This window comes from Protopterus annectens, chromosome 11.part0 (genome assembly GCF_019279795.1).
Source record: "Protopterus annectens isolate FY-2018-M chromosome 11.part0, PAN1.0, whole genome shotgun sequence".
Lineage (NCBI taxonomy): Eukaryota > Metazoa > Chordata > Ceratodontiformes > Protopteridae > Protopterus > Protopterus annectens.
In genome coordinates, this window is record NC_056745.1 from 1,219,998,499 (window position 1) to 1,220,026,200 (window position 27,702).

General features: G+C 36.8%; 1 protein-coding gene across 1 annotated transcript; it reads left to right on the top strand.

Moving 5' to 3' along the window:
- The first annotated feature begins 780 nt into the window (after positions 1-780).
- LOC122814862 (regenerating islet-derived protein 4-like) lies at positions 781-27,702 on the top strand. Its single transcript, XM_044087141.1, has 5 exons — positions 781-858; positions 1,298-1,386; positions 16,171-16,308; positions 19,788-19,902; positions 27,335-27,702. The coding sequence occupies exons 1-5, from the start codon at positions 795-797 to the stop codon at positions 27,400-27,402; spliced, it is 474 nt and encodes a 157-aa protein (XP_043943076.1). The 5' UTR covers positions 781-794; the 3' UTR covers positions 27,403-27,702.

Consider the following 27,702-nt stretch of genomic DNA (forward strand, 5'->3'; position numbering starts at 1 on the left):
AGAAGGCAAGCAGGCAGACTGACAGTCTTTGTTCTGATACTGACAAAAAGGTATACTTTAATTTTAACTTTTGTGTGGCAAATTAGGATGAAAACTGTGAATCATGTATGCATGCAAAAGTAGGAGCTGTAGTTTATCCTACCAAGATTCGGGTACATAAGATACATTGGGTAGAACCAGCACAGCTAAAGCAAATATCTGAAGAGCAGATAATAACCTCACAATTCCTGCTAGACATACATAGTGACTGAATAACTTCAACTTTCTCAACTATATAAGATGTTAATGGCATGTACCCAATGTGATTACAGAAAATCTCAATAACTGCATTTCTAGTAGTCATGCATTGGTTAGTGGCACAATTATGTACTGACTAAAGGCCTTTTTAAAATGCTGATGCATAATTATGTCTATAAACTAATAGGGACCATTCCCTGAAAAAATTCACCTAAATTTACCAACCGCTGTTTACATGTGCTGCTTTAAGTTGTTTTTACAAAATGTTACATTGCTTGAAATAAAATCAGTATTAAACTTGTTCATTCATGTTACCCATGACTCCAAAATTCAGGCAATCATTTCTTCATAAATTTATAAACATTCCTTGGAACATTGACAACAATGCTTTTTTCAGAAAGTGGTATTGGCTGTGGTTGGTATTGTGTGTTACTGAAAATAAAACTCTGCTGATTAATGTAAAATAACTCAGAAAACATATTAACAACATAGTGAGATTATTGGGTATTTTCAGTATAATATTTGGTTTATATTCACAGGACTACTGTGTGCCAACGATGTATCTGGGACCCGTTTTACTCCTGTTGGCTGGCTGCACTCTTTTAACAGAATCCGCTGTTGGTAAGGTGCTATGCAATTATCTCTGTAAAATGTTACGAAACTCTGCACAATAGTGCAATGTGTGAAAGAATGTTTATTTTTAGCAGTTGTCTTACTAAATAAATTACCTTTGTTATACTATTAGCTGTCCATATTTCAAGTGCACACATTATCTGCTGAAAATATATACTTTACAACTACAAACACTAAGAACATAAACAAAATGATATGTAAGGTATCTCATTAAAAATTATGACTTACACGTACACATGTAGAGATTCTTCCAGATCTTAGTTTTGCTGTCACATCTGTTTAATTAACTGTAAGGGTTTGTGCACATACATACATACATACACAAAATCAGAAAAAAGCCAGTAGTTTTCTAGACCTCTTCAGTGTATTGTTTAATAAATAATCAGAAGTTAAAACTTTATTGTGTATCTTCTTTTTTTTCACAAAGTACGAGCCGGCTGTCCTCCAGGATGGTTTTATTACAAATCAAACTGCTATGGCTACTTCAGATTCCAGCTTCCTTGGTCTGAAGCAGAGGTACAGTATATCTTGTTCATATCTTCTTAATAAAATATTAGCATCTATCAAAAATTATGGTCAGTTTAGCAATGCATTTTCTCAGTAAACCTTTTCAAGTTTCCTTAAATGACAGATGGCTCTAACACCATGACATTGCATTTAGAATGCCTGTTTAGATTACTTTAGTAGTCTTCTGGGCTGCTCACCGATACCCTGCACCTTATTTTTGCAAAGAAACCTTATGATTACACTTGTGATTATGACCATAAACACAAGGTGCTACACTGTCCTACATCCATAATGTAAATGTAGTATTTACCCTAGCCTATTTGAAAAGTCTGCAAATTAGGTTTTAGATAGGCATTTTAGACCACATCCCTTGCATGATCTGCCAGGTTTGGATGATATTCCACAGTAGTCAATAGTTTTGAGTAGACTGGCAAAGTGATGACAAACAGAAATGTAAATTATGATCTACAATTTAATTTTTAGCGCATGTTTGGAGTTTAAAGTACATGTGGGATGTAGAGCCTGCCCAAAAAAGCCACACACAATTTGTTTGCTCGTTATAACTAGAAGTTGTTCAGCATATTAGAAGCTGTTCAGTACATAGAAAAAGGTTATTTACTATGGTTTGGGAGTCAGGTCTACCACACGTGCTTGTATGCTACTACTTCAGAACATAATTTCTCACTGCCAGTTGCTTGAAAAAAGCAAGTGTGCTAACTCCCACGGGCATGATCTCCCATAAATACTTAGCCCTTCCAACACTCAACCATATAAAACTGTATAGCCTTACCATCTATCTCTAACCCTAATCCCACCCAATACATAACCTGAGTCTTTGTTCCCTTACCTTAAAATTCTACTACCCTCTCTCTTGCAATAAAGTTCCCGATTGCTCCCTAAACCTAAAACTCCAGTTCCCCAAACCTAAATTCCCCATTTGCTCCCTAACCTTGAAACTTCCCTTCCACTCCCTAAAGCTAAAATTGCCTACTTGCTCCTTAGCCCTAAAGCTCCAGTACTGATCCCTCACCCTAAAACTCTACTCCTACTGCTTAAACCTAAACCTCCCTTCCCAGTCCCTAACCATAAACTCTAAGCTGCTCAAATAGCCACACAGCACATATACAGCACTAACATTCTCAGCAAAACTAAATAAAGCAAGTTCACATAAATTTTCATTCCATGTTTCTACTACTTAAAATTTGCTTTAGTGAAGCTGTTTGAACAGTTAGCCCAACCATTGTTTTATATGGTATATCAGGAAACAATACATGGGTATAATGGCCTTGCTTATAATTTTCTTGCATAGGACCTTACTTTCCAAGTTGTCCTAATGGAATATTTTCTGCAAGGATATAATCAATGATGCTACTTTACAGTGGTATGCTATGAGTTCTTTTAAAATCACTTATTAACGCCCCAGTCATTCAATACCATATATTGTGAATATCCGTGGCCTGAGCAACTGAGGTAAATGGGTATTGAAAAGCTTTGCAGTTTGGGATCATGAAAGCATCTCACGTTGAGTACTGCTGATGAGAATGGCATAAATCATAAGCCCCAGTGCACGAGTAGAACTTCATTTAGTATAGCTGTCTAACTACTTCTTCTTCTTCTTTGTCTTCTTTCAGTTGCTCCCGTTAGGGGTCGCCACAGTGGGTCATCGGTCTGTAGAACGATTGGCAGTGGAGGTTTTATGGTGTCGAGTTGCCAGCCCAACTACTATGTTGTATAATTATTTACAAATTGCTGACATATGTTTTCAAGACTTTAAGGTAATAATTTTGTTGTTATAGACTCATTGAAGGGAAATTACAAATTTCCAGAGCAAAGTTGTGCTGCACTCATTTTAGTCATATTTTAATTTTGGGATAGCAGTGGTCTATAAAGTATAGACACTCTCCCTTTTGCACCACCATATTAGGATTTGTAGATACTAGTTTGGCACTGTTGCATTCTTGAGGACTGACATACTGTTTTGGTACAGGGTTTTCTCACATTCCTGTACATACCATCTGCATTTCAAGGATCTCCTCTATATTAATTGTCAGAAAGGCCTTTTCATACTATCCTTGATCGTGTCTGGAAAAAAAGTATTTCTGGTCTTTTTAGACCAAGTTCCTCAAACAATAGTTCCTAATTTGTAATAATTAAAATCCACCCTTTTTTTCAAATTGTCAGCATAGGTTGCTCTGCTAAAAAGCTCTTTCTACATCATTTAATTATTTTGCATTGCTTAGGCTTGATGTCTAGTATTCATTGTTACAACCAAATGTGTGCCCTCATCCATTTAATCTGGGTAATCTTTCTTATCCCACTGCTTTCTACTTCTATAAAACCTCCCCTTTCAGTCCCTTAATTTGCATCTTCTTTTTTCCATTGAATGAAATACATACTCACCATGCTTCAAATCATTTTTGTTGATAGCACTCACATGCTCTCATGCCTGCTGCTGTGTAAGGCTTTCTAAATCATAAACATATTATAGAAAGGGTAATTCTAGATGGACATGTTTGGGTCAAAAATTTTGTTTTTAAATCTTGTAAGGTTGGAAAAACAGAATTTGTGACCCAAACATGTCTTGGTTGAAGTAGCGTCGATGGAAATAAAAGTTAAAGAAGCAAGAATATATACCAGAAAATGGACTAACAACCCCTGGACAAAAGTTTTATCCCTTATTCAGTCATTGAATTTAGATCTATCTCCATCAAATTAGTCACTTTGAAAGTATGAATGAATGAATATTGTACCCTTCTTTATATCTATAACATTTCATACAGTGCCTGAAGACTTTGTAAAATTTGTACATAGTTTTATCTTAATTTGTTGTTTAAATGATTGTTACTGAAAAATCAATAAAAAAGTTTGGAATAACAAATTCTGTTTTTATTTCACACAGGGAGAAACTGTCAGTGTAATCTATCTGGTATTTTATATATCCCAGTCCATTATAACGTTGCATTTCCTAAACCAAGTTTGAATGTTTCCACTGAATGCTAAATCCATAATTCTAAAATTTGTGGGAAGATAAATATATATTTAGACTCTGTCAGAAAAGATATACCTTTGCACATTCATCTGATATTTCATCCTTTAAATTCAGATTTCTGTCCCTCCCATGTGTGTACTATTTATTTTCTAGCTATAATTACCTTTCCACATTTAATTGATTACTTAAGGTATTGGAAAACTTTCATTTTAGTATATTTAAGGCTTCTGCCATATATCTTTGTCCCATCTCAGTAATCCTTTACTGAACTACCTTAGTCTTTTTTGTAGAGACAGAGCCCTCAGATTTGCATAGCTATATCAGATATGAGGCATAATCAAACCAATTGGCTATAGAATTAAATTATTCTGATGGGAATGTTTCACCCTGTGTATCAAAAGATCACCATTTTTTAAAAAAAAAACTTCTCATACTGATTTTTAGAATAGAACATTTCAAAATTTAATACTTCAAGGGTACAGTGAACCATATATAATACCAACACTCTTCACTAATGTGTAGTCTTCACTTAAATATTTCCATCAACAGTGCATATACTTCACATAAGCTGTTAGAAACTACGGCATACATGCAGTTTTACCAAGTCCTATCTGGTTTGCCTATGCTATCGTGTATGTTTAAGAATATTTGAATCATCTGCAAAAAGATATCCTTTTCTTTCCATCCACAAAACAATGTCACCAGTTAAGGTGATCTCTTCCACATTATTCACCATTTCTCATTAATCCAGTGATCTACAGTGGTGACAATTTTTTTCATATGCTACTAACTTGACACCAACCAGAACATTAACCAGATGCAGAATTACACTTTTGTGTTGCATATCTTGTCTAATGCCTTGGCAAATTCCAGAAGTACATCTACTACACTAGTCAACTCTTCATAGGATCATAGGATCGCAGGAAATTACTAGGCTATCAACCCAGAGGTCATTTTAAGCTTAATCATTTCAACCAAATGTAATACCATAGAGGTACAAGTAAATACCCAAGATTGCATTTAGTGATGACTGCCCATGTCCAGGACGGTTGTGGGCACTATCCCCAGTAAGAATTTACGGTGCCCCATCCACTCATCCAGGTTCCTCTTGAACAATGTCATATAGGTCCTCTGTTTCACATGAATTGGTAGCCTGTTCCAAAGATGTGTCAGTCGCTAGAAAATAAATCTCTCCCTCCAGCATGTCCTATTTAAGTTGCAGGCCATATTTAAGTCCCTGGAATGGGTAGCCATAGACCTATTTAATATATGGATATGCAGTAAGTTCATTGGGTTGCTCTGTAGGCCAGGCATAAGTCTTGCCTAGGAAGTCTATATGATACAGAGTTAAAAAAAAATACGTATAAATTTTGTCTGATAAGAAAATTCTACTGTTTACTAATGTTGTTCTGAATCATGTAGTTTAATAACTTCCAGTTAATGGGCACATATTGCCTTCTGAAGATGTTCTAGAAGTCCCACTGATATGTTAGCTAAACTAATTAATCTGCCATTTTTCATCACTATCACCCCCCATCTACGTTTGTGAATTTTAATCATGTTTACCTTCCTCCAGTGGGGGGGGGGGGCACCTCTTGTTGCTATGAATCTTGTTAGAGTCAACTGACTAGCATTTCCCTTTTTAGTTCCTTTACTAATCTAGGATGAATCCTGGCTTTTTTGCATAATCAATATTTAGCTTTATAAATCCATGCATGGCACGCTGTTCTATAAATGGACTTGGATTAACCTCCCCCACCTCCTACCTTTTCAATGCTTCCAGCTGTTTATTTTTTTTTAATAGTTGTTAACTTTCAGCATCCTTCTCATATTATATTATATTATACATTTTAGTATGTTTATATGTTGTTTTATCCTCTGTCTGAAGAGCAACTTTGGTTTTTCAACATTTAGCGACATAATCTTTGAAGAGTTTTTGTTTTCTCATTTGGTGACTTCATCTTTGGTTGTTTTTGCTGGCTGTTTTTTACTTAGTTACTTTACTTTGTAGTCTTTCTGGATTTGATTTGCCTTATATTTTATTTTTTTCTATTCTTTATGCCTTTTTTAGCCTCCTTGTAATGTACTTTTCTCATCTTCTTTGGTTTGCTGGTACATTTCATGCAGCAATATTGTTTTTGCAATAGCATAACTGCTTCTTGTTTACCATTCCTCCATGTCTGATTCAGTACTCCTTGCAAATATAGAATTACACAATGCCTCATTATGACATTATGACAAAAACAAATCTGGTCAAAGACAAAAATAATGAGGGGACAACGACCCAAAATCAGGGACAAATTTTAATTATCATTCTTATAAATTTGAAAATGTTGACAGAACAGTTGATTTTGTATTAGTGTCTCTTTTCTAATAGATATGAAGTCTGAAATTCAAACATCTGTCATCATTTACTGACTTCAGTTCTCTGTTATTTGACAGGAAACCACAAATTTCATGAGGAGCAGACTAAAAATATGAGGCAAAAATATGGACATTCTGCAAAAGTCTGGACAACTGAGAGGTATGTTTCTTCCATGTTGAGTGCCTTATGTTTCCCTCTTCCTACAACTTCAGCAAGGAAATACCTTCTCACAATGTTTTGTTGTCACTATAGTTCAACACTTCTAGAACTTGATTCATATAGGAATATTCACTTTCTTTTATTATGTATTCCTAGGCTGTCCTTACATGTTTTACAATCAAAGTGGATGGCTTCCTTTTTATGAACACATATCTTCTTTGTACCTCATGCTACTGACTGCATTCTGCACCTTTCAGTATTCCTAATTGCCTGCCTGTCTTAAATGCAATGTACTCAGCAGTTTATTTTCTTGTTTCCCATGAGCCCAAACCAGCAATAATGTATTATGTAACCATGGTAATGTATGGGAATATTGCTATTGTTTCCCTTCCCTCACTTTCTCTCATACAATCTGTGTTCCTCACCTTTGTAACTGTTCTTAATTACCCTCCTGATACTCAGGATTGAATGAGTTAAGGGGGCAATAGAAAGAAAGTGAGAAAAATGTTTATATTGCAAGATTAACACAATTTTGCAGATATCAAGTGAAAGATATGTTGACTGTGCATGATATTCAGTCATGGTTTTCTGAAATATATTTGTACCTCTACAAGCAACATACACTATTTTTATAGACCTAAACAACTATCTTGCGCACAGCACCATACCTTTACTTCTTGAAAAAACAATATGACACATATCTCTTGCAATTTTACTACAAGAATAGACATTAAGTGTTGTCCCACAAAAAACTAAAATGCTCAGAAAAAAAATTAACTTCATATGCAAGCCACAATGTCTGTAATATCTCTTGATATCTGTGTTTAGTCTAGTCAACATTTATATTTTCTAGAAAACAGTCACATACATGTCTCTGCTATGTTCCTTTACATTTTTTGATACAGGGGTAAAAACAGTACTTCAAAATGTGCATGAGATAACCTGCAGCATCTGGTACTATTCAAAAGAAGACATAATGGGGACAGTTCCCCATGTGCAACATAACTGTGACTGCTTCATTCACAAATGAGTGGACTCAGAACTACATAAATGCTGCTGTTAGAGTCTTAGAGGCCACAGACACTTAATAAGTGGTTCTACTAGGTATCATTTACTTCCAGTATACTGACGATCCAAAATGCGAAAAATAATGCCCAAAACAGAAAAAGGCCAAAAATTAACTTTAAACATTTTTAAAGTGGGGGCAGGCCCCCCACATCCCCTGAACTTATATATACTATCTCCATAGTTGGACCAACTTAAAGAAGGGAGAAATCTCCTAAAATAAGTGAATCATTGCTGGTACACACCTAGTAATCACATTGGCAATGATTTCCTATGGAGAACATGACTCAACTTTATAGTTTTTGGTGTTTTTTTCTGCGGACAACTAATGCTTTGGGAATTTCACCTTGACCACCTGCGGAGGAGCCATAGGAAGTTGTAGTGTTCTGCAGTAACCCAGCAATAGTGTAGTTCATCTGATGCAGTCATTGACTATTTAAGCTATAACCGATGACGTGGTGTGGTATATTCAAGATTTACCCATGGTTGGTGTGGTTTAATCATGAGGGTGAAGCCTGAATGATTAAACAAAGGCAACCATGGGGAAATCTTCAATATACCCCAACCACAGAGTCAGTTATTGCTATTATACAATGACATTATTTAAGAAAAAAAATACTTTTCTTAAATAATGTCTTTGTATAATGGTGGATTACTGTTCTTCTGCCAGTTGTGGTATAGTGATCTTCATTTTGATGTACTGCGCATGCGTATGGGACTTGCATTCCCAAGCATACCCAGTACATCAATGCTTTGAAATGGAAGCAATGGAGAAGAGAAAGTCTCCATTGCTCCATTTTCTCTCTTTTATTTTTTTTTAATTGTTAAAAAAAAAAAAAAAAAGGTTTTGGGGCACTTTATACCAATGGAAAAAAGTCTGGGCGACCGGACTTTTTTCCATAGGTATATTGTGGGAATTACAATGGGCACACTGGTTGGGCTGGGCCAATCAACATGCACGTCTTTGAATATTAATAGGGAGTCATTGTATAATAATTGTTCTAAAATTTGCAATATGATATACCACCCTTGGCTTATATTATTGATTTTTTATCTGCTTATAATTCAAATGAATTTCAGATATTAGAGGTATGTTCTGATGAGTTATAAATGGACTACTCTATCCATTGACAACCCTTTTTTCCCATTTTTGCACATGGGGTCTAGTGTCACTTCAACAGCCAATGATCTAGAGCTAATTGTAGTGAGAAGATTGAGCTTGATGGGACTGATAGCCATTTCCCATTCCTTAAAGTAGTGCAGTGATATTCCCTGTGATTGGCCAAGTATATGAATGTAAGCATCATGTTTCCTGTTTATAATAGGGCAGTATTCTGAAATGGCAATAATGAAATTATTGGCAGCCCATGTGCCAGTTTTGGAAGTAAAGCATTGATGGCTATTGCCTGTAATCCTTCAGTAGTAAGGAAGTTAGATAATTTGTGTAATATTTCTAACTAAGTGCCTTCACTATGTTGGCTTCAGTTTGAGAGGGTGAATAAAAGACATTAGGTTCATAGGTTCATAGTTGTGTATTAGGCTAATGGTCCTGGAGCCTTTACAAGCCTAGCCCATAGAAGTGCCCTGGCATCATGCCGCCTGAAGTTAGTTCCCAGTGCCTCTATCAAATAGAGCCACTGCAATGATCCCCGGGTGAACTTTCTATTTCCCATCCACTCATCAAGATTAATCTTGAAGAGGGCCATTGAGGTGCTCTGCTTGACATGTACGGGAAATCTATTCCAGAGCATGGGCACTCCATAGTCTTACACAGGCTGGGTTATGAACCTGCCCCTCCAGCATGTTCTATTGATTGTGGTAATGAGGTTGAGGTCTCTGGACCATGTGGTGCAGAATGATTGGGATTTCTTTAGCTGTAGCATTTCTAACAGAGCTGGGTCAGACATGGCTTTGTAAGTCATGTAGAGATCACATCTTAGTTGATGATATGAGACAGAGAATAGCTGGAGTTTTTTGAGTCTGTCCATGTAGGACATGTGTTTAAGGCCTAGGATCCTCTTTGTGAGGTGTTTTTGTGGCCTTTCCAACTGTTGCATGTGTCAATTGAGGTCTATGCCAAATGAGGCATTATACTCGATGATTGGCCTAATGAGGGAAGAGTAAAGAGAGATTTCTTCCTGGATGCAAAACCCTTGGTAATGAGATGTGCCACATAGAATGACTTTCTGACCACAGTGACAATGCGGTGGTCAAAGGGGAGGTTGCTGTCAACCTGTGTTCCCAGATCTCTTATAAAACCTTCAGTGTTCAGCGGGCTCCCATTGATGTGGTAATTAGTGCGAACTGAGTTTTTCCCAAAGGGGATGACGGCACATTTTTTGGCATTAAGCTTAAGGCAATGGTTTCAACACCAGTCATTGGTATCAGTGAGGCCTTTCTTTAGGATGTCTACATCACTTGGGGAGTTAATAATCATTCTCAGCTTGCAGTCATCTGTGAACTTAGTCAACTAGAGTCTCTCCATGTTGGCCTGGACTTCTGAGAAGTAGATGTCAAACAGGAGAGGACCCAGGACCGATCCCTGTGGGACTCCACTTGTGACTGGTTGGCAGTCTGACATGGAGTCCGCTGCTTTCACACTGAGGGTTCTATCTGTGAGTCAATTTGCAGCCCACCTAGTTATATAGGGGTTGATGCCTAGTTTGGTGGGTTTATCAATAATTCCTGAGTGGGGAATGGTATCAAAGGCCTTGGGCAGATTGAGGTAGGCTGTATGAACTGCCTTGCCATCATCCACAGCTCTGGTGACTGACTCAAAGAAGTCAGCTAGGTTGAGCAGGCATGATCTACCTTTCACAAAACCAAATTGCATGGGATCTAGAGTTTGGAGATTCCCTATAAACTTGTTAATTAGGTCCATGAAGATGCACTCCATAGCCTTACATATCAGACTCGTCAGGCTAATGGGGCGATAATTTCCAGGGTCTGTAGTTGCTCCCCCTTTATGGAGAGGGATGACTGTAGCAGTGCACCTTTTCAGTAGGGAAAAAGCCTGAGGTGAGGCTGTGATTGAACAGGGCACACAGATGTGGTGCCAGTTCACTTTGTAGTTCATATAGAACCCATTCAGGGATATTGTTGGGTCCCATGGAAGCTGTATTCTTGGCCTTGGACAATGCAGCTTTAACTTGTGCTGCAGTAATGCTGGGTGGCTGACATTCCTCTGGTATTGTGTTGGTCCTTTGGGGGGATGGGTAAAGTTGGCACTGAATCTGTTGGCCAGTATGTTGACAATATCTGTTGGCTTAGTATAGGAGGTACCATTGCGCAGTAACTCAGAACACACCAGGGTATTGCTGTGCAGATTCTTGATATAACTATAGAAGGCTTTGTCATTGTTTGTAGTGTCTGCCACAGTCTAGAATGATTCTAAGATAACTTGAAAGTTTGTGACTGGCAGTAAGATGCTGTCACAGTCTACAAAGGATAAGTTGCCATCTACTTGTGTTTACAATTAATTTGTTAGTCAGTCTGCATCATTCTAGAGGGTATCAGTATTTTGGCCATATTTGGTAAACACTACATCATCTGCATACAGAATACAATTAATTTAAGCAAAGTCCCATGGGATGACTTAACGAATAGTGAGAACAACAGAGGGCTAATTACCAAGCACTGAAAGGACTCCTTTTATACTGGTTTTGTTCCAACAGAATGAATGATTCCCACTGTCCTTAAAGATCTATTAGTTAGGCCACAGATGCATCTCCCAGGGCCGCAGCTGCTGGTAGTTTTTTAAGGAGAGATGCTGGACTCTGGAAAAGTGCTACATTCCTTCTCCAAGACAAAGTCTCTCTTCTGTGATCTCTTTATCTATACTTTGCAAAAAGGCAGCACTCAATGACTTAAAGCCCTCAGAGTCTGGGATAACTTAGTTTTCCTTGTAATATTCTCCATGATAAAGCTTAGTTTCCCTTGTAATGTTCCCCATGGTGAAGCTTTGCATAGGTTCATAGGTAATCACTAGACTGGGATGATGCATTATTTCCCAAGGAACATCTGGACACAGCACTTTGTCTTTGTAGACCTGACCCTTCCAGAGATATCTTCTGTCCATGGGGAGTTTCTCTAATGAGTAATCAAGCCTTAAAATACAAGGGAATGACTTTTCCACAACCCAGAGCAATCACAGTCTAATTGCAGATGCTTCACATTGGTCTGGGAGCTCCAGGTTCAATGAGACCACAATACTCAAATCTAATACATTAGTGCCAGAAAGATGCTTGCACTGATTTATGCATTGGTAGTGATTAAAGGCATTTGGAAACTGGGCATCTTCACTGTTGTCATAGACAACACCACAATGATGTGGTATGACAACAAATATCCGGCCTTCTTCTCCTTTCAGCTCTGCAAACTAGTATTGTCTGCATAGGGCACAGCTCTGCAGAGAGTAGAGTGGCATAGCACAACAGCTAAGCAAGATGACAGTCAAGCCCAATGAATGGACATTGAACTTAGTGATCTCAAGATCTACTATACAGTGGTAGTGGGGTCACCTACCTAATCCTGTTTGCCACGGTCAGGAATTTCCAGATCCTGAGATTCTGCTCTGGATTGCAATGCAGATATGTTTTTGTGATCAGTTATGTTTCCATCACCTGGGACAATGGCTTCTTTATGCTTTTCTAGCCATGTCCATTGTTCTCAAAATCTATTGAAAGTCAGGGAGGATCATGGGAGAGATCATGCAGGTCTGATTCTGACAGTCCCCCTTTTGGAACAACTTTGGTTCTCCTTGCTTCTCCAACTAAAGAGAGAAGAGGTCTGCACACTACCCATCCATTGTACCCTTCTGATGAGGCAGAAGTTCACCCTAGTGCACCCCAGTCTCAGTAGTCTCAAGTTGACAACTTGTGGGATAGATTTCTGATATCACACTTGAAGATGCCGCCCAAGAGATTAATTCTATTCTGTAAAAGGTCTGATGGCCCCTAACAGGAAGCCTTACCTAGATCAATGGAAATTTGTCTATATGGTATGTAGATTATCACAGTAATCCTTAAAATCCTCTATGCAACAGATCCTTAGCTACCAAAGTACCATTCTAAGGCAGGAATTTTGTATGACTTGGTGAAGTTCAGCTTGCCTTCTGTGTCAATTTACGTCCCAGCCCACCTTCTTTTCATTCATCTAGCAGTATAGCCATAGCGTGGAATTCCTGCAGGTATTGGTCTCTACTGTCCTATTAAGGTTTTAAACTTGTATTCCATAGTAAGGTATTTCTTTCTGCTGTACTTGACTTCTTTGAGTGCTGCTGTTTCTGCTCATCTTAGGTTGTTACCCAAACTATTGATGCAGTGCATTTTTTGGTACTGTTTCTGCTCTTGAAATTTTTGTTTCATTTAATAGTTTTCACTGTTTTAGAGTGTTGTCTAAGTTATTGTTTATTTCCTTTCTTTCCTCTTTTATGGTTTACATTTTTGCTATAATTAGGTCAAGATTCAAAAAGGGCTGTTGCAGTCTAGTCTTTCTAGCTGCTGAAAATATTAACGACGAAGATGCTTAAGTAAAATACTACGAGTTTAGCAGCTTACAAGGGGTAGGGGAAGGTAAGCAGTTAATGTTGCTGCTTTTCCGTAATGATCCTTTTGAACAGACAGAATAATTTCATGTAATTTGGTGTGTACTGTGCAGAAAATTATATGAGGTTCTGTCTCCTTTATATTTCCTTGATATCAAGCTAATCTGAGCCCAATAGCATGAAGTCCAAAATGCAAATATAATGATGTCAGACATAGATAAGAGTATATACATAGGGACACACAGGAAGTGTACTGACAGTGAAGAATATGGGTATGTGTCATTGTTTAGTAGACAAGAATTGGTTAAATTTGTATTGTTCATGTTATTCACTTATTCCTAAAGTGTATATAGCTGCTTGGTGTTTTCTTAATTGTAGTTTGAATATCCAGTGTGTTTTGCTTCTAGAACAGCTTCTTATGTGGTTGCTGGTGTCATAACTGGATTTTAATTAGATATGCAAATACGGTCTACATTTTACAATATTACTTATTTTTATTATAGCATCTGTATCATAATCACTGCACTGAAACAGTCATACTTGAAATTGAAATTTGCTATTTGGGTCCCTCTGTTTAGTTGAGCTGGGACCATTAGGACCAAACTAATTGAAATTTAAATAAGTAAAATGTCTATATATACACTTGTATTCAACATTTACAGTGTCATCTTTAATATGATTTTTATTGCATTATTTTCAAAAAAGCATTAATGTTCAGAAAGCACTCCCTCCATACCTGTTTTTTGCATCTACTATGCCTTCTGACAAATACAACATTTCCATATTTGTTAGGGACCATATCACCTGTAGACAGATTCCTAGAGACCCACAAACAGAACTCAAACTTCAAATCACAGAAACAGGGGACCAGCTATCATTTCATAGTCTGTTACACAACACCTTATGTGTTCCCTGAAAATTGTGTAATGTTCCTAAATGTACATGATAAGCACCCTATAAACAAGAAATCCATTATTTTATTAGTGTTAACTACCCCTGAATAAACTAATAAACTAGACTACTTATACCTCCATTGTTAGGGCATGCACAAAAGTTCTTATATTTAATAAAAAAAAAAAAAAAAAAAAAAAGGTACCTGGACTGAAATGCAAATAAACCCATTAGAGGACAATATTCTTGGCCCGGTCCTTACGGCTATAGCTTCTTCATCTACTATTCTCCAGTTTTAACTACCTCTGAATACACTGGAGCATCTATACCTCCAAAGTAGGGTATGCACAAAAGTTCTTAGATTTAATTAAAAAAGTGCCTGGATTGGATTGTTAACAAACCCATTAGAGGACCATATTCTTGTCCTGGTCCTTAAAGAAGTAGCTGTTTCATCTACTATTCCCCAGTTAAAGATCACAAACCAGCTATCTTCATCTTTCTTATCTTAAAAACTAATGGCCCTTGGGACCTCACACAGCCTTTAAACCAACATAATTATAGATGACCAATGCTACTACACTATTTTTCTAGCTACATCTCCTGCATTTCTTATTGTCTTTGAGAGTGTGGCCCTTGCCTGCATACAGCACCAGTGGTCATTTGAGTTTGAGACCTTTGCTCTAAACCCACTGAAATCTGTTATCTCAGATTTCTTACCAGGGATAGCGCCCACAACCCTCATGGACATAGGCAGTCATTATTAAATATAATCCTGGGTATTGACTAGACTATCTATGGTACTACATTGGGATGAAACAGATAGGCTTGAAATGACCTCCAGGTCGATAGCCTAATAACATGATCCTATGATCCTAATGTTCACACCATCAGGTAGCAAGCCCTGACACAGCTGTTCTTCCATACATGCACTCACACCTATGGCCAATTTAGAGTGCCCAATCCACCTACTGCATGTCTTTGGAAAGTGGTAGTAAACCAGAGCACCTGGAGAAAACCCACATGAACACAGGGAGGACATGCAGACACTGCACAGAAAGTACCCCATGCAGGAAACGAAACAGAAAATGTCTTGCTGTAAGGTGGCAACACTCTCTGCTGCACCACTATAAATGGGCCTCAATCTATCTCTCTCTGTGTGTGTGTGTGTGTGTATATATACACACACACACACACACACACACACACACACACACACACACACACACACACACACACAAGCTGCTATGGATTAACTTTTATTTATATGTAAATCATTCTTATTTAATATTAAATTCTGTGACATTTTGCAATAACAGTGAAATGTGATCACAGTGTATCCATGGCTGGTTCTAGGGTCTTTGAAAGACTTGTCTTAAATGATTTTTTTAAGCTACTGGGATAAATATTAAAATAGTATTTAAGATGCATATAATTCATTGTGAATGCATTCTGCTCTGAAGAAGAATGAAGACCTGTAAGACTAATCAATGATACATTATCACAGTATTTTGTATTGCTGATTACTTCTGAGCATTGTATTCAGTCACCCTGAGATGGTAAGTCGCTTTAAATAAGTTCTAGCAATCTAAGAGCTACAGAATATTTAAATTGTGCTGATAACTTTAAGATTATTTACTCGTTATTACTTCTAACAGTATTTGAATTGATTGCTAATATCGCACGTCAAGTTGAATTTTTCATAATTATGAATCTATATTATTATGCACTCATTATAACAGAGTCTTATTGAAGTTAATTTTCTGTGTCTATGGCTAACAGTTTGAGTGCCAGTCTTATGGACATGGGGCACACATAGCCTCTATCCTTGATGATGCTGAAGCCAGCGTAATTGCATCTCACATATCTGCATATCAAAAGTCAGAGCCTGTATGGATTGGACTACATGACCCTGAACATGTAAGTGCCTTTTATGTATTGGTTTTCAGTGTAACACTCAGTTTGTGCTTGTTAGAATGTTTTAAAATACTGGAACAACACGTTATACATGGTTACTGGTATAAGTGCATAGTTAAACAGATGAAAATAAGTAAGATCCAGGAGAAGGAAATACCATTAAGATGATCATTATTTTTGTGAAGGTTAATTAAAAGAATGTAGATGTGTACAGCTTGAGTACTATCTATAGATAACCAAAGAGATGTAAACAAGCAATGGTGAATTTCCCCTAGTCTTTTCAATAAGTGCTATGTGATCTTCTACCTGCAGCTGAACTACCACAGACTCAAACAGATGGAGCTTTGATTTAATGTTTCATCTGAAGGACAGCACACCATTATGCTACATTGTCGTGTTAGTAATCCATCTAGTTGGTGCAGGAATAGAACCCTCAGCCTTTTGCATCAAATATGAGTATACTACTTGTTGTGCCACTTATACTTACTAAATCAGGTAAAAGGAAAACATAAAACTGTTTTTTCTCCAAGACATGTCTTGGAGACACAATAAGATGGTTGTGTTCTTGAGGATCATGGCTCATTTGCTCACAGCTGTTAGCTCACTTATGAATTCAAGTGTGAGAAACTCTGATACTTAGGCTCTACCTAAAAAATACAAAAAATACACTATCTGTGTGACCTTAGAGACAGTATATTTATATTCCAGGGATGTGGAGGGTACAGCACCATCTCGGGAGTTGCATGTAGGCCTTCCCACTGCAAAAACACTTTTTTAAAAATCATTACTATTCACCAGTATTCCTTGACTAAGGCAATTAGCAGGGAATTTGTGGTAGTTAAGATGCTTGTGCCCAGACTAGTAAAGTAGATCCCAATAAGACAATAAATTAAAACTGTATCACAGCACTGTAATATATAGAGAAAGCCAAAAATGAGCAAATGCACAGTCATCATGAAGACAGGAAATGAGAAGCCCTGCTTCAAATTCATGAATGGAACTATGTACAAAATGAGCACTATAGACCTCTGTTCCTCTGATATAACTTTTCCCCATTTCTCTGTGCAGTAAGAGGTACCTAAGCTAAAAGATAGATAGTTTTAATTGTTTTATGAGATCAGGTGATGCTTTTCTACCTTTTTGATAGGCTGTTTTACTATAAATTTGCATATTAAGATATTAAGAAATGACATGGTTTTATAACTTGAAAGCTTTGCTTGATATTAAATTATCATTTTACATAAGACAGCTGGATTTTCTGCTTTTCACTTTGGATTTCAACATTTGTTTTGCCTCTGGAATGCATTTGCCTACTTGGATAAGTTGCTGCAACTATGTATGTATGTATGTACATACATACGCACACACACATAGACACACACACTCACACACACACACACACACACACACACACACACACACACACACACACACACACACACATATTTGTACCTGACTGTGTGTACTTGTGCAAGCAATAACACATACCAAGGCATACTCTGCAACATATGAGCATAATAACAAAGTCCTTACAAAGGTGGGTGCAGGGTAATGTCTGTTGAATAAGCAACCCAAGATTTACTGCATTGATGAAATCTTTTTATTTTGCTACACAGACATTTTTTCAATGGAATGATTTAATTTAGTTGTGGACAGAACAGAATCTCAAAATTGTCCATGGGTCAGTTTTCTATCTTGTTTAACAAAGGAAAATAAAACAAAATGTTTTTCATTGCAGACTGTCTATGTTTGTGTATGATTGTGGGTGTGTGTATCTGTATGCAAGTGTGTGTGTGTGTGTGTGTGTGTGTGTGTGTGTGTGTGTGTGTGTGTGTGTGTGCGTGTGTGTGCGTGTGTGTGTGTGTGTGTGTGTGTGTGTGTGTGTGTGTGCGTGTGTGTGTGTGTGTGTGTGTGTGTGTGTGTGTGTGTGTGTGTGTGTGTGTGTGTGTGTGTGTGTGTGTGTGTGTGTGTGTGTGTGTGTGTGTGTGTGTGTGTGTGTGTGTGTGTGTGTGTGTGTGTGTGTGTGTGTGTGTGTGTGTGTGTGTGTGTGTGTGTGTGTGTGTGTGTGTGTGTGTGTGTGTGTGTGTGTGTGTGTGTGTGTGTGTGTGTGTGTGTGTGTGTGTGTGTGTGTGTGTGTGTGTGTGTGTGTGTGTGTGTGTGTGTGTGTGTGTGTGTGTGTGTGTGTGTGTGTGTGTGTGTGTGTGTGTGTGTGTGTGTGTGTGTGTGCAGGTAGAGAGAAAGAGAAGGAAAAGGGTATAAATATATGTCTCTATACACATAAATATACATGCCTCCATAGACCTATTTTAATAATAAGGTATGATAGGTAGGATGGTCATTTCCTAACCAGACACTGATATATTCATTTTCCCATAGACAATGCCAAAGTTAAGAAGTGACTCCATATATACTTATTTATGCCTACATTGTTAATTTGTAGTACACTTAAAACATGTGGTGATGACAGTCATAAAAACTGAATTGCGTGAAGAACTCACATTATCATTTTAGCCAATGTGTTGCTGAGATTTTCTTAACTAATGTAGATAAATATCCTTACATTCGCAAAAATCCTACATAAATTTGAAATTTATCAGTGCACAAGATATATGCTGACAAGTCTGTTAAAATTACATTTAGATAATCTAGGCATATCTAAATAATAACTCTTTAAAGTAAAGAATTTACACTGAAATACGTATTCAGCCTCATGTAAATTACGCTGAACGAAACTCTGTATGACAGCTAGTATTACAAAGTAGTCAGAAAAGGTATATCTACAGTTCATCACGATCAAATTCCCTGTAAGTCCCAAAGTTGTAAGATGCTGAAATGCAAACCACCAGTAATTGTTTCCCATAGGAACTCATTGCTAGTATATATGAGTCTGTAAGTAATGATCCCTTCATTTTGGCAGATTTCTCCCTTCTTCATAAATATATTGAGCAGATTGTACCTACCAGTTTATTTCTTTATCTTTTATTTAATAAACACAAGACTGCCAAGTAAACAGACAGCTGTGGAAGATGTCACAACAAAGAGGAATATATGAGTAATATGTTTCCAGAATCAAGTCACTTTAGTATGTTTTGTGAAATTCACATTATATAACCAAAGTCAGATATAGTACATTCTTTGAAGTGATTCACAAAGTTAGATTCAGTTCTTGTCATATTGCCAAGATATAAACTTACAGCCATTTATTGTTTTACTTATTTGCTGACCAGTTAAGCTTGCTAGGCATACTGTCCCTTTTCATGGGTGACCTAGGAGCACTGTCTGGTTAAGTGACTGGTCAGAGTCACCATGTAGGAAAATCAAGGTAGAAGGAATAAAACGCTGCACTCATTATTAGTATTCCTATTTGTTTTGCTGTACTAGATCTAATCTGGTTTTACTGTAATGTACACTCTGTACTGGCATAACATGCTGTATTAATGTAGTGAGTAAAAGTTACTCACAATATTTTGAAATTTTTCTAGAACCGTCGCTGGAAATGGACTGATGGCTCCATGTATAACTGGAGGGCCTGGAGTACTAATGAGCCCAACAACCAGGGTGGCAATGAGTATTGTGTGGAGTTGGAATACAAAGATGGTAATATTTGTATTAATAATGTCATTACTACACTGTGCTTGAAATGGCTGCTCAAGTTCATTAATTTTAGATTTAATAAAACTATCAGGTGCTATAATATAAATGCGTAAATCTTCACTATAATAAATCTCTGCTATTATTGCATGAATGTGAAAAACAGATGTGTGTTCCTGTAAACATGCATATTTAATTATTTATTTGTTCATTCATTCATTTCTTTACAGGTGTAGAATTTCCCCCATTGCACATTTGCAGTCTCACTAAATGTCTTAAGTCACTTAACAGTTATGGCTATGGCAGATGGTAAACTTAACTCCTGCATTACTTCTACCATGAAAAGAGGCTTTGTGTTCAAGCATGTGTTCTTTCATTGTTATAGCTGGATATGTGTTAATTATCCTTAATTGTTTACAGCATGGTTTCAAATAATATCTTGACCCTCATTGCATTTATGCTGAGTGCTAAGATGGAAGTTTTTCCCCGTAGAGATTACCCTGTGTAATAGTGGTTTTAAGTTCTTCAGTTAAAACATATTTCAGCATTAATTCTGACAGCCTAAACTGAGAAGAGTTTTATATTTAAAAAAATAATAATCTTTTTATTAAACAGACCTGGAGCTTCCTATCACTTAATCAGGATTTCTGTTCAGCTATAACTGTAGCAGTTTTCATAGGCAAATAATACAAAGTCTAGTTTCAGTAAAATAACAAAGAGTTTAAGTAAAATACAAAAAAAAAAGAAAAAGGAAGAAAGAAAGATAGAAGGCTCAGTTTAGATGCAAATGAAGACACCAATTTGGTCACTATAACATTACCATCTTGCTCCTGTCAGATACGATCATGTTCTTACTCCTCTCTGTTCTTATCTGATTGATAGAATTTCTTATTACAATTTCAGGAATGTCAGCATACTTCTGCTGTGCTGTTTAAGGTACTTAAGTTGGTTACAAATACAAGAAAAATGGAGACTGGAAACTGAAAGGAGAGATTTATTTTTTTTTCTGTTACTGACTTTGTATTTTTGGGTACAAAAGGTGATGGCTTCTTATGTGCATTTTTGGATTTTGTGGACAACATTGGGAATTAGCCATTTCCCACATGTAGACCATGGATATACAGATACAAAAGCTTTGGTTTAGGAGGAAGTGTAAATATTTATTCTAAGCAGCTACTTGGTTATCTGGTGAAAGACCTTTTTTTAAATGATTGACGATTATTGTGAAAAGTTAGATGTTTCACAAGTAATAAAGAAAAGGGTTGTCTTAATTAATAATATGACAGTGGAACTGGTGGAAGAAGGCAATTTAGCCTTATACAAATGGAAAAGACAATGTAATATCAACACAGCTGAAGAATAATGGCATTCAGATTTTGTGAAGGTTAAAAAGAACCACATCTGTGCATAATATATCAATGCAAATGCAATTTCACCATATAGAGTATCACTGATGAACCAAACATCAGTTTTGAAGGTTCATATTGTGGAGGACAACCTGCCATCTTTGCTCATTGTTGGTGGTTTTGCTCCCATCTACAGGAATGGTGAAGGAATTTATGTGAATGGTTGAAAAAGTATGAAAACATGTGGATGGCTTTATCTCCAGAAGTACTGTTCTTTGGTTTTGGAGGTGGTGTCTTGGGGAATTTAGGTTGATAATTTTAGCATTGAAGGCTTTGAAAGACTTAATTTTGGATAACTGGAAAACATCACAGGTATCAGTATTTCTGAGAAGGGAGTCATACATGTTATACGAAAAATATAGGGCTATCAAACATTTAGGTGAGTTAGCAGCACACGGGTATTAGGATATCAGCATTAGGATTAGGATGTGGGCATTAGGCCATGGGCATTCGTAAATAATTTGTGGACAACAGGATGTTTTTGTAAAGAACATGAGTTAAGGAGATGTAAAAAGTTTTTGTAAATTTGTGGGTGCATCTGTAGTTCAATTTTTTTCATCTATGATTAAGTTGAAAATAATAAAAAGGTAAACAAAAAAAATAATTTTAGCTAATGAGCATTTTTATTTTAGCAGAACTGAGCATTGCACCTATATTTTCAGTCATGAGTGATGAGGAGGTTAAACTTACTCTCAGTCTTGAAATGGAAAAATACAGAATTTTCTTTGTCGGCAAGTTCTTTTTGAAGCACTGTAATACTTCACTGAAGGGAGAAGGAAAGTAAAGGGTGTAGACATGAGGGGAGGAGTACAAAAGGAAAGAGGGAGAGGAGAAGAGAGAAGATGGAAAGAAGGGAAGGAGAGGAGGAGAAGAGGCAAAGAAAGAAGAAGAGAAGAGAAGACAAGAGAAGAGCAGAGAAGAGAAGAGAAGAGAAGAGAAGAGAAGAGAAGACAAGAGAAGGGAAGGGAAGGGAAGGGAGAGAAGAGAAGACAAGAGAAGAGAAGAGAAGAGAAGAGAAGAGAAGAGAAGAGAAGAGAGAGAAGAGAAGACAAGAGAAGAGAAGAGAGAGAAGGAAGGGAAGAGAAAGAGAAGAGAAGAGAAGAGAAGAGAAGAGAAGAGAAGAGAAGAGAAGAGAAGAGAAGAGAAGAGAAGAGAAGAGAAGAGAGAGAAGAGAAGAGAGGAGAAGAGAAGAGAAGAGAAGAGAAGAGAAGACAAGACAAGACAAGACAAGACAATGGAAGGGAAGGGAGAGAAGAGAAGAGAAGGGAAGGGAAGGGAGAGAAGAGAAGAGAAGAGAAGAGAAGAGAAGAGAAGAGAAGAGAAGAGAAGAGAAGAGAAGAAAAGAGAAGAGACTTGTGTTCTGCAGTTGCTTGCAGATGATATACATTTCCTTCTACAGACGTAAGCTTTGGTTTCTGATGCTATGCAGTGCAGGGGAAGTACAGAGATTAAGATCCTCTCCGTGAACCCACCACAGTCACTCCCATTGAGGTGAGTGAGATAACAACTGCCAATCAGTACCCATTTCGTCTGTGTCAGATTCTCTCATTGCCCAAGCCAGTTGTAGAAATCGTGTAATTTAGAGCAAAACTCAGGACTTTATCCCCTCATTGTCAACAGAGCTGACATGGTAAATAGAAATATTTTGTTTCCAAATTTCCTGAGTTTTGCATCACATGAGACAATGCACAGCACACACGCTTTCTGAAGAAAGCTAGGGACTACCTGTCTGCATTTTTAAGATATTTTCTGTTCCTCTCAGTGCTATCTACCATTTGCCTGATTCCCTCCTTGATCTTTTACAATTAACATACTTGCACTTTACCAGCTTGCCCATACAACAGGGCCCCACAAAATGGAGAACATCTTGTGAAAGATTTGGTGAGTACATGGCTCTGTGATATAGAAGAATGAAGAGCTAACTAGGCCCAGAACAAACCAAGTTGCACTAACAGTTAGGGATCTGTAAATGTCAGACAGGGAAGGATAGGAGTGAGTGATGAATTTTGCTTTGCCCATCCTGGGAAAAATAATTTGTGGTTCTAGTTGTCTGATTGTTGCCATGTAGGCAGAGGCCTGCAGGTAATGAATAAAGCATTTTACCTGGGATATGAGCTTGTTTCAGCCAAGCTAGTAATGGTAGTCCTCTGCAGTATGTGTGTGGAAGCACAGACACACTGAAGGAAGGTATAGCTTAGCTTTCTGTGATGACAAGGGTGCTCCCATCAGCCACCAGGGGAAATGGAGAGGATATAAGCAGAAAAGGCCCTAGTTGCTACTAGCATGATGGTGCTGTGATTGTCTCTGATCTCTCTGGGCATGTGTGGGCTAAGAATGTCTCTTTTCCTGATAAGAATGAAGAGGACAGTAGACAGCAGAACGCAGATGAGTGTCAGGAAGCAAGGAATAAAAAAAATAAATATTTGGTGAGTTGTTAGAGAGGAGATCAGGGTAAACTTACATAACATCATCCTGATAGCAGTAGGAGGGTTTTTTTATTTATGACCTTACAACATAATCACTGCCCTATTCTAAATGCAGTTGATCCAGTCATATGACAAGTAAGATCAAAACAATTATCTGACTATTCTAATTAATAACAAAATTAAAACAAAAATCCATGCCTTATGCATAAAATAGAGAAATCTTCTGAAAAGCCATATCATATATACCTTCAAAACATTTATACTAATTACAAACATATATAACATCAAAACCATATAAAATCATTCTAATACTGATATTTTCATGTAATATAAGACATTGTAGCATATAATTGCAATTGAGTAAACATCTTGGAACTTGAGGTCATGAAAGCACGTCACGACAATGCAAATACATTGGTTTGGCAGTTAAATTTAAACTTACAACTTCACAAGCCTAACATTACAAGACTTGAGAAAAAAATAAGGTTAAAACTGGCAAAGCCTCTGTAGAAAGGCAAAAACACATTATTTGACTATTGGATCTGAGATATAGATTAAACGTATTTTCATATGCAGTGCAGAGTTTTGTTAATGATCTTGAAGTGGGTTCCATTTTTGTCAGGAGTAGAGTAACTGGTCTGTAGTGGGATCTATTGTCAAAAGTGAAGATCCATTACCCTAGGATATATCAGCTGCAAAATACCACTCTGCACCCGACTGCTCTCTACAGGGACTGTGTGCACTGACTTAATTCAGATAAAGTGGGTCATAGTCAGGGCTCCTTTTCTGTGCAGCACAAAGGCAGTTCTACCTGCCTGCATTTTTGCTCACACAGTGATCACAACTAAATGACCTGCCATAAAAAAACGAAAACTGGCCAGCTGTTTACTATCCGCTTGGGTATCACCCAATAGCAGCTGAAATCTGCCATCCATTTTTTTTTCAAATAAAGTAAATGTAATGTCTGACTAGCTCAAAAACTTTTCATGATACTTAACATTCTGTCATAACAGCAGATTAGGTTTTGTCAGCACTCTCCTTGATTAGATTTGTCTCCTGTTGTTATAGACAGCATAAAAAGAATTATTGATGTATGATGTTGACTGGTTTGCTGTTTATTAACTACTTCACCTGAACCTTACCTGCTGTTGAATAAACTATACTACACTGGCATGGTAAATGACTCTACTGAATGATTCTATACCTACTTTGTGGATTTAGCCTTTAAAATCAGAAGCCAGTATATGGGCACAGAGACTTCTCTTTCACTAATGCATGTCATATTCTTTGCACTGTTTAAATAGTACCTGACCTAGGATTTCAATGAATTAAGTCTCATCCTGTTTGCATATGGCTTGGTGTAATGTAGTAAGATAAATGATAATATAACTTGGTTTGTAGCTGTAGATTTCTAGAAGGTCACTGACTGCTTTACATTATAAGAGTAGATTGTAGGCAATGCAGAGATAAAGGCTATGCTGTTCATTCTGTGAAGTTAGCACAACAGCATACTAAGTCAATCTACTATACACTTTATAGTGGCATATGAAACCGTGCACTGCTTCATATTGTCACACATTTTTATTTTCACATTGATGCTTCCATTCAAATGGTTATCTAAATATTGCATAGTACAAAACAAAACTAGTAGCTCTACAATTCATCTACCAATAAAGAGGCTACAGACCTCCACCATATCCCAAAATATTATGGGCTTATGCTTGCTGTTCAAGTTAGCTTAACAAACAATATGTACCTTTGCTGTAGCACTGAGTTTGCTACTTTGTACATATATAGATAGATCGATAGATTGATAGATAGATATAGATATAAGTATATACATATATGTGTGTATATGTATATATATATATATATATATATACACACACACACACACACGCACACACGCACACGCACACACACACACACACACACACACACACACACACACACACACACACACACACACACACACACACACACACACACACACACACACACACACACACACACACACACACACACACACACACTCCTATAGGTGTATGCTTCCATATACTGCAGCCATCCATGTCATCTGCATGATCTTGCAGTTTATAACACATCTTTGAGGGAAACTGAGCACACTATTTTCTAGAAAGATATGCAGTTTTGTGTAAATTAGGCAGATACAGTGGAAAATATAAAAAAGGCAAAGTTGTGTTCCCCCTCCAGCTTTCTCTTATTATTCCGAGTTTGGAAAATTTGAGCTACAGGGCTAGAACATCCTGGAATAGCTTTCCCTCAAAGTATTCAATGAATGAGAACATCAAAACCTTTTAAAAGTATCTTAATGATTGTTGTTATATCCCTACAGTTAAAGCTTGGCTATACTGAACTCTGCTTTGGTCTTTCTCAGAAAACATGCTCATTTTTTTAAAATTTGTTCTTTAACTCTTACGAATGAAATAATTCATCTGATATCCTTAGGTTAAATAACGCTGATGATCCTGTATTTATTATTTAGTACTGCCTAGTAAATGTACATTTGTTTTAAGTTCTTGTGATGAGATGACATTTAATATATCAAAATGTTTTGAACTCCTGATATCGTGCATTGCTGACTATACGTATTTCCACATGGCTGTGAGCATTGACAGACCTTTTTTATCCATGAGTTGTCAGGTCAGTGGATGGCCAACTTCTTCACTGCATACTAATTTTGCATTAGTCAAATTCTAAGCACTAAACATGTTTCACAAGAAAGATGAAGCGAACAGAGATCTAATAAAACAACACTAATAAACTAAAAACGTAATAATGCAAATAGGAATCCTGCTTGTCTAGATTAAGGTAAAACTACAGAGTAGATTCCAAAACTTCTCAGAATGCCACAGGCACATTTACAAACTCAAGCATGTAATGCAGGTATAAAAATAACTTAGCAGTATGAATGATGATAGTTATTAGAATTACAATAAACTAAATGCAGTAATGTGCATTGTATGAAACAGGACTTAGCAGTACAAGTTAAGTTCTAGTCAGAAACAGTAAAGCAGGACAATTTCTGCAGTAAATCTTCAGACTGTCAGGCAGATGGAAATACTGTGATTTGGAGATACATGTCATGTTACCAAGGATTACCTTGCAAACAATATTTGTCCTGTATTAATTCTTTAAAATGAATGTACCTGCACATTTTTTAAATAAAATGATAATACTGGAATATTATCAGCTAAGATTTGGTTATAGAACTAAATCTGACTGGTTATCAACTCATTGTTCAGTAAGCCATGGTCCACTGAATTATTTATGAAACTTAACCTGGGTTTTGAAATCTCAGACTTGGTTATTTTAGTTAAGGGGTGAAGGGCAAATGTTTGTAGAGGGCTGTTTGTTAAACTGTGGCTCTCTGAAAGGCAAGCCATTTAAATGTGCTATAACCTAACAATGCTGGAAATCCTAATCTTCGTGAACTAGTTGATTTGTTATAATCTAACACAAATTGTTCTTTTTAATTTCTTTCACCAGCATGTCATAGTACAGTTTTATATAGCTTACGTATGCAGAATTACATCCATTTACTATATAAATGACACTTACAGTATTATTTTTTTCTTTGTTTAGGTTTTCGGAAGTGGAATGATAAGTGTTGTGACATTCATCGTCAGTTTGTCTGTAAATTCAAACCCTGAAAGATTGCACACTTTCCTCTAGAACATGTAAATCAGTGTTATTTGTTTATTACTATGATTTAAAAATACAATAAATATATTTGAAGAGTCTTATGTGTTCTGATTTTTCCAATAATATGCCTAAAATATTTCAAATAATAGAATGAAACATGGCATATTATAGTCATGTGTCATCTTGCTTATAACAGTCGTCATTTACTTATGTAAATAAGACATATTACTGAATAGGATATCAGTCACTCAAACACATATAACGGCCATCATGTTCTTATTTAGGATATTTGTGATAAATACACCAAT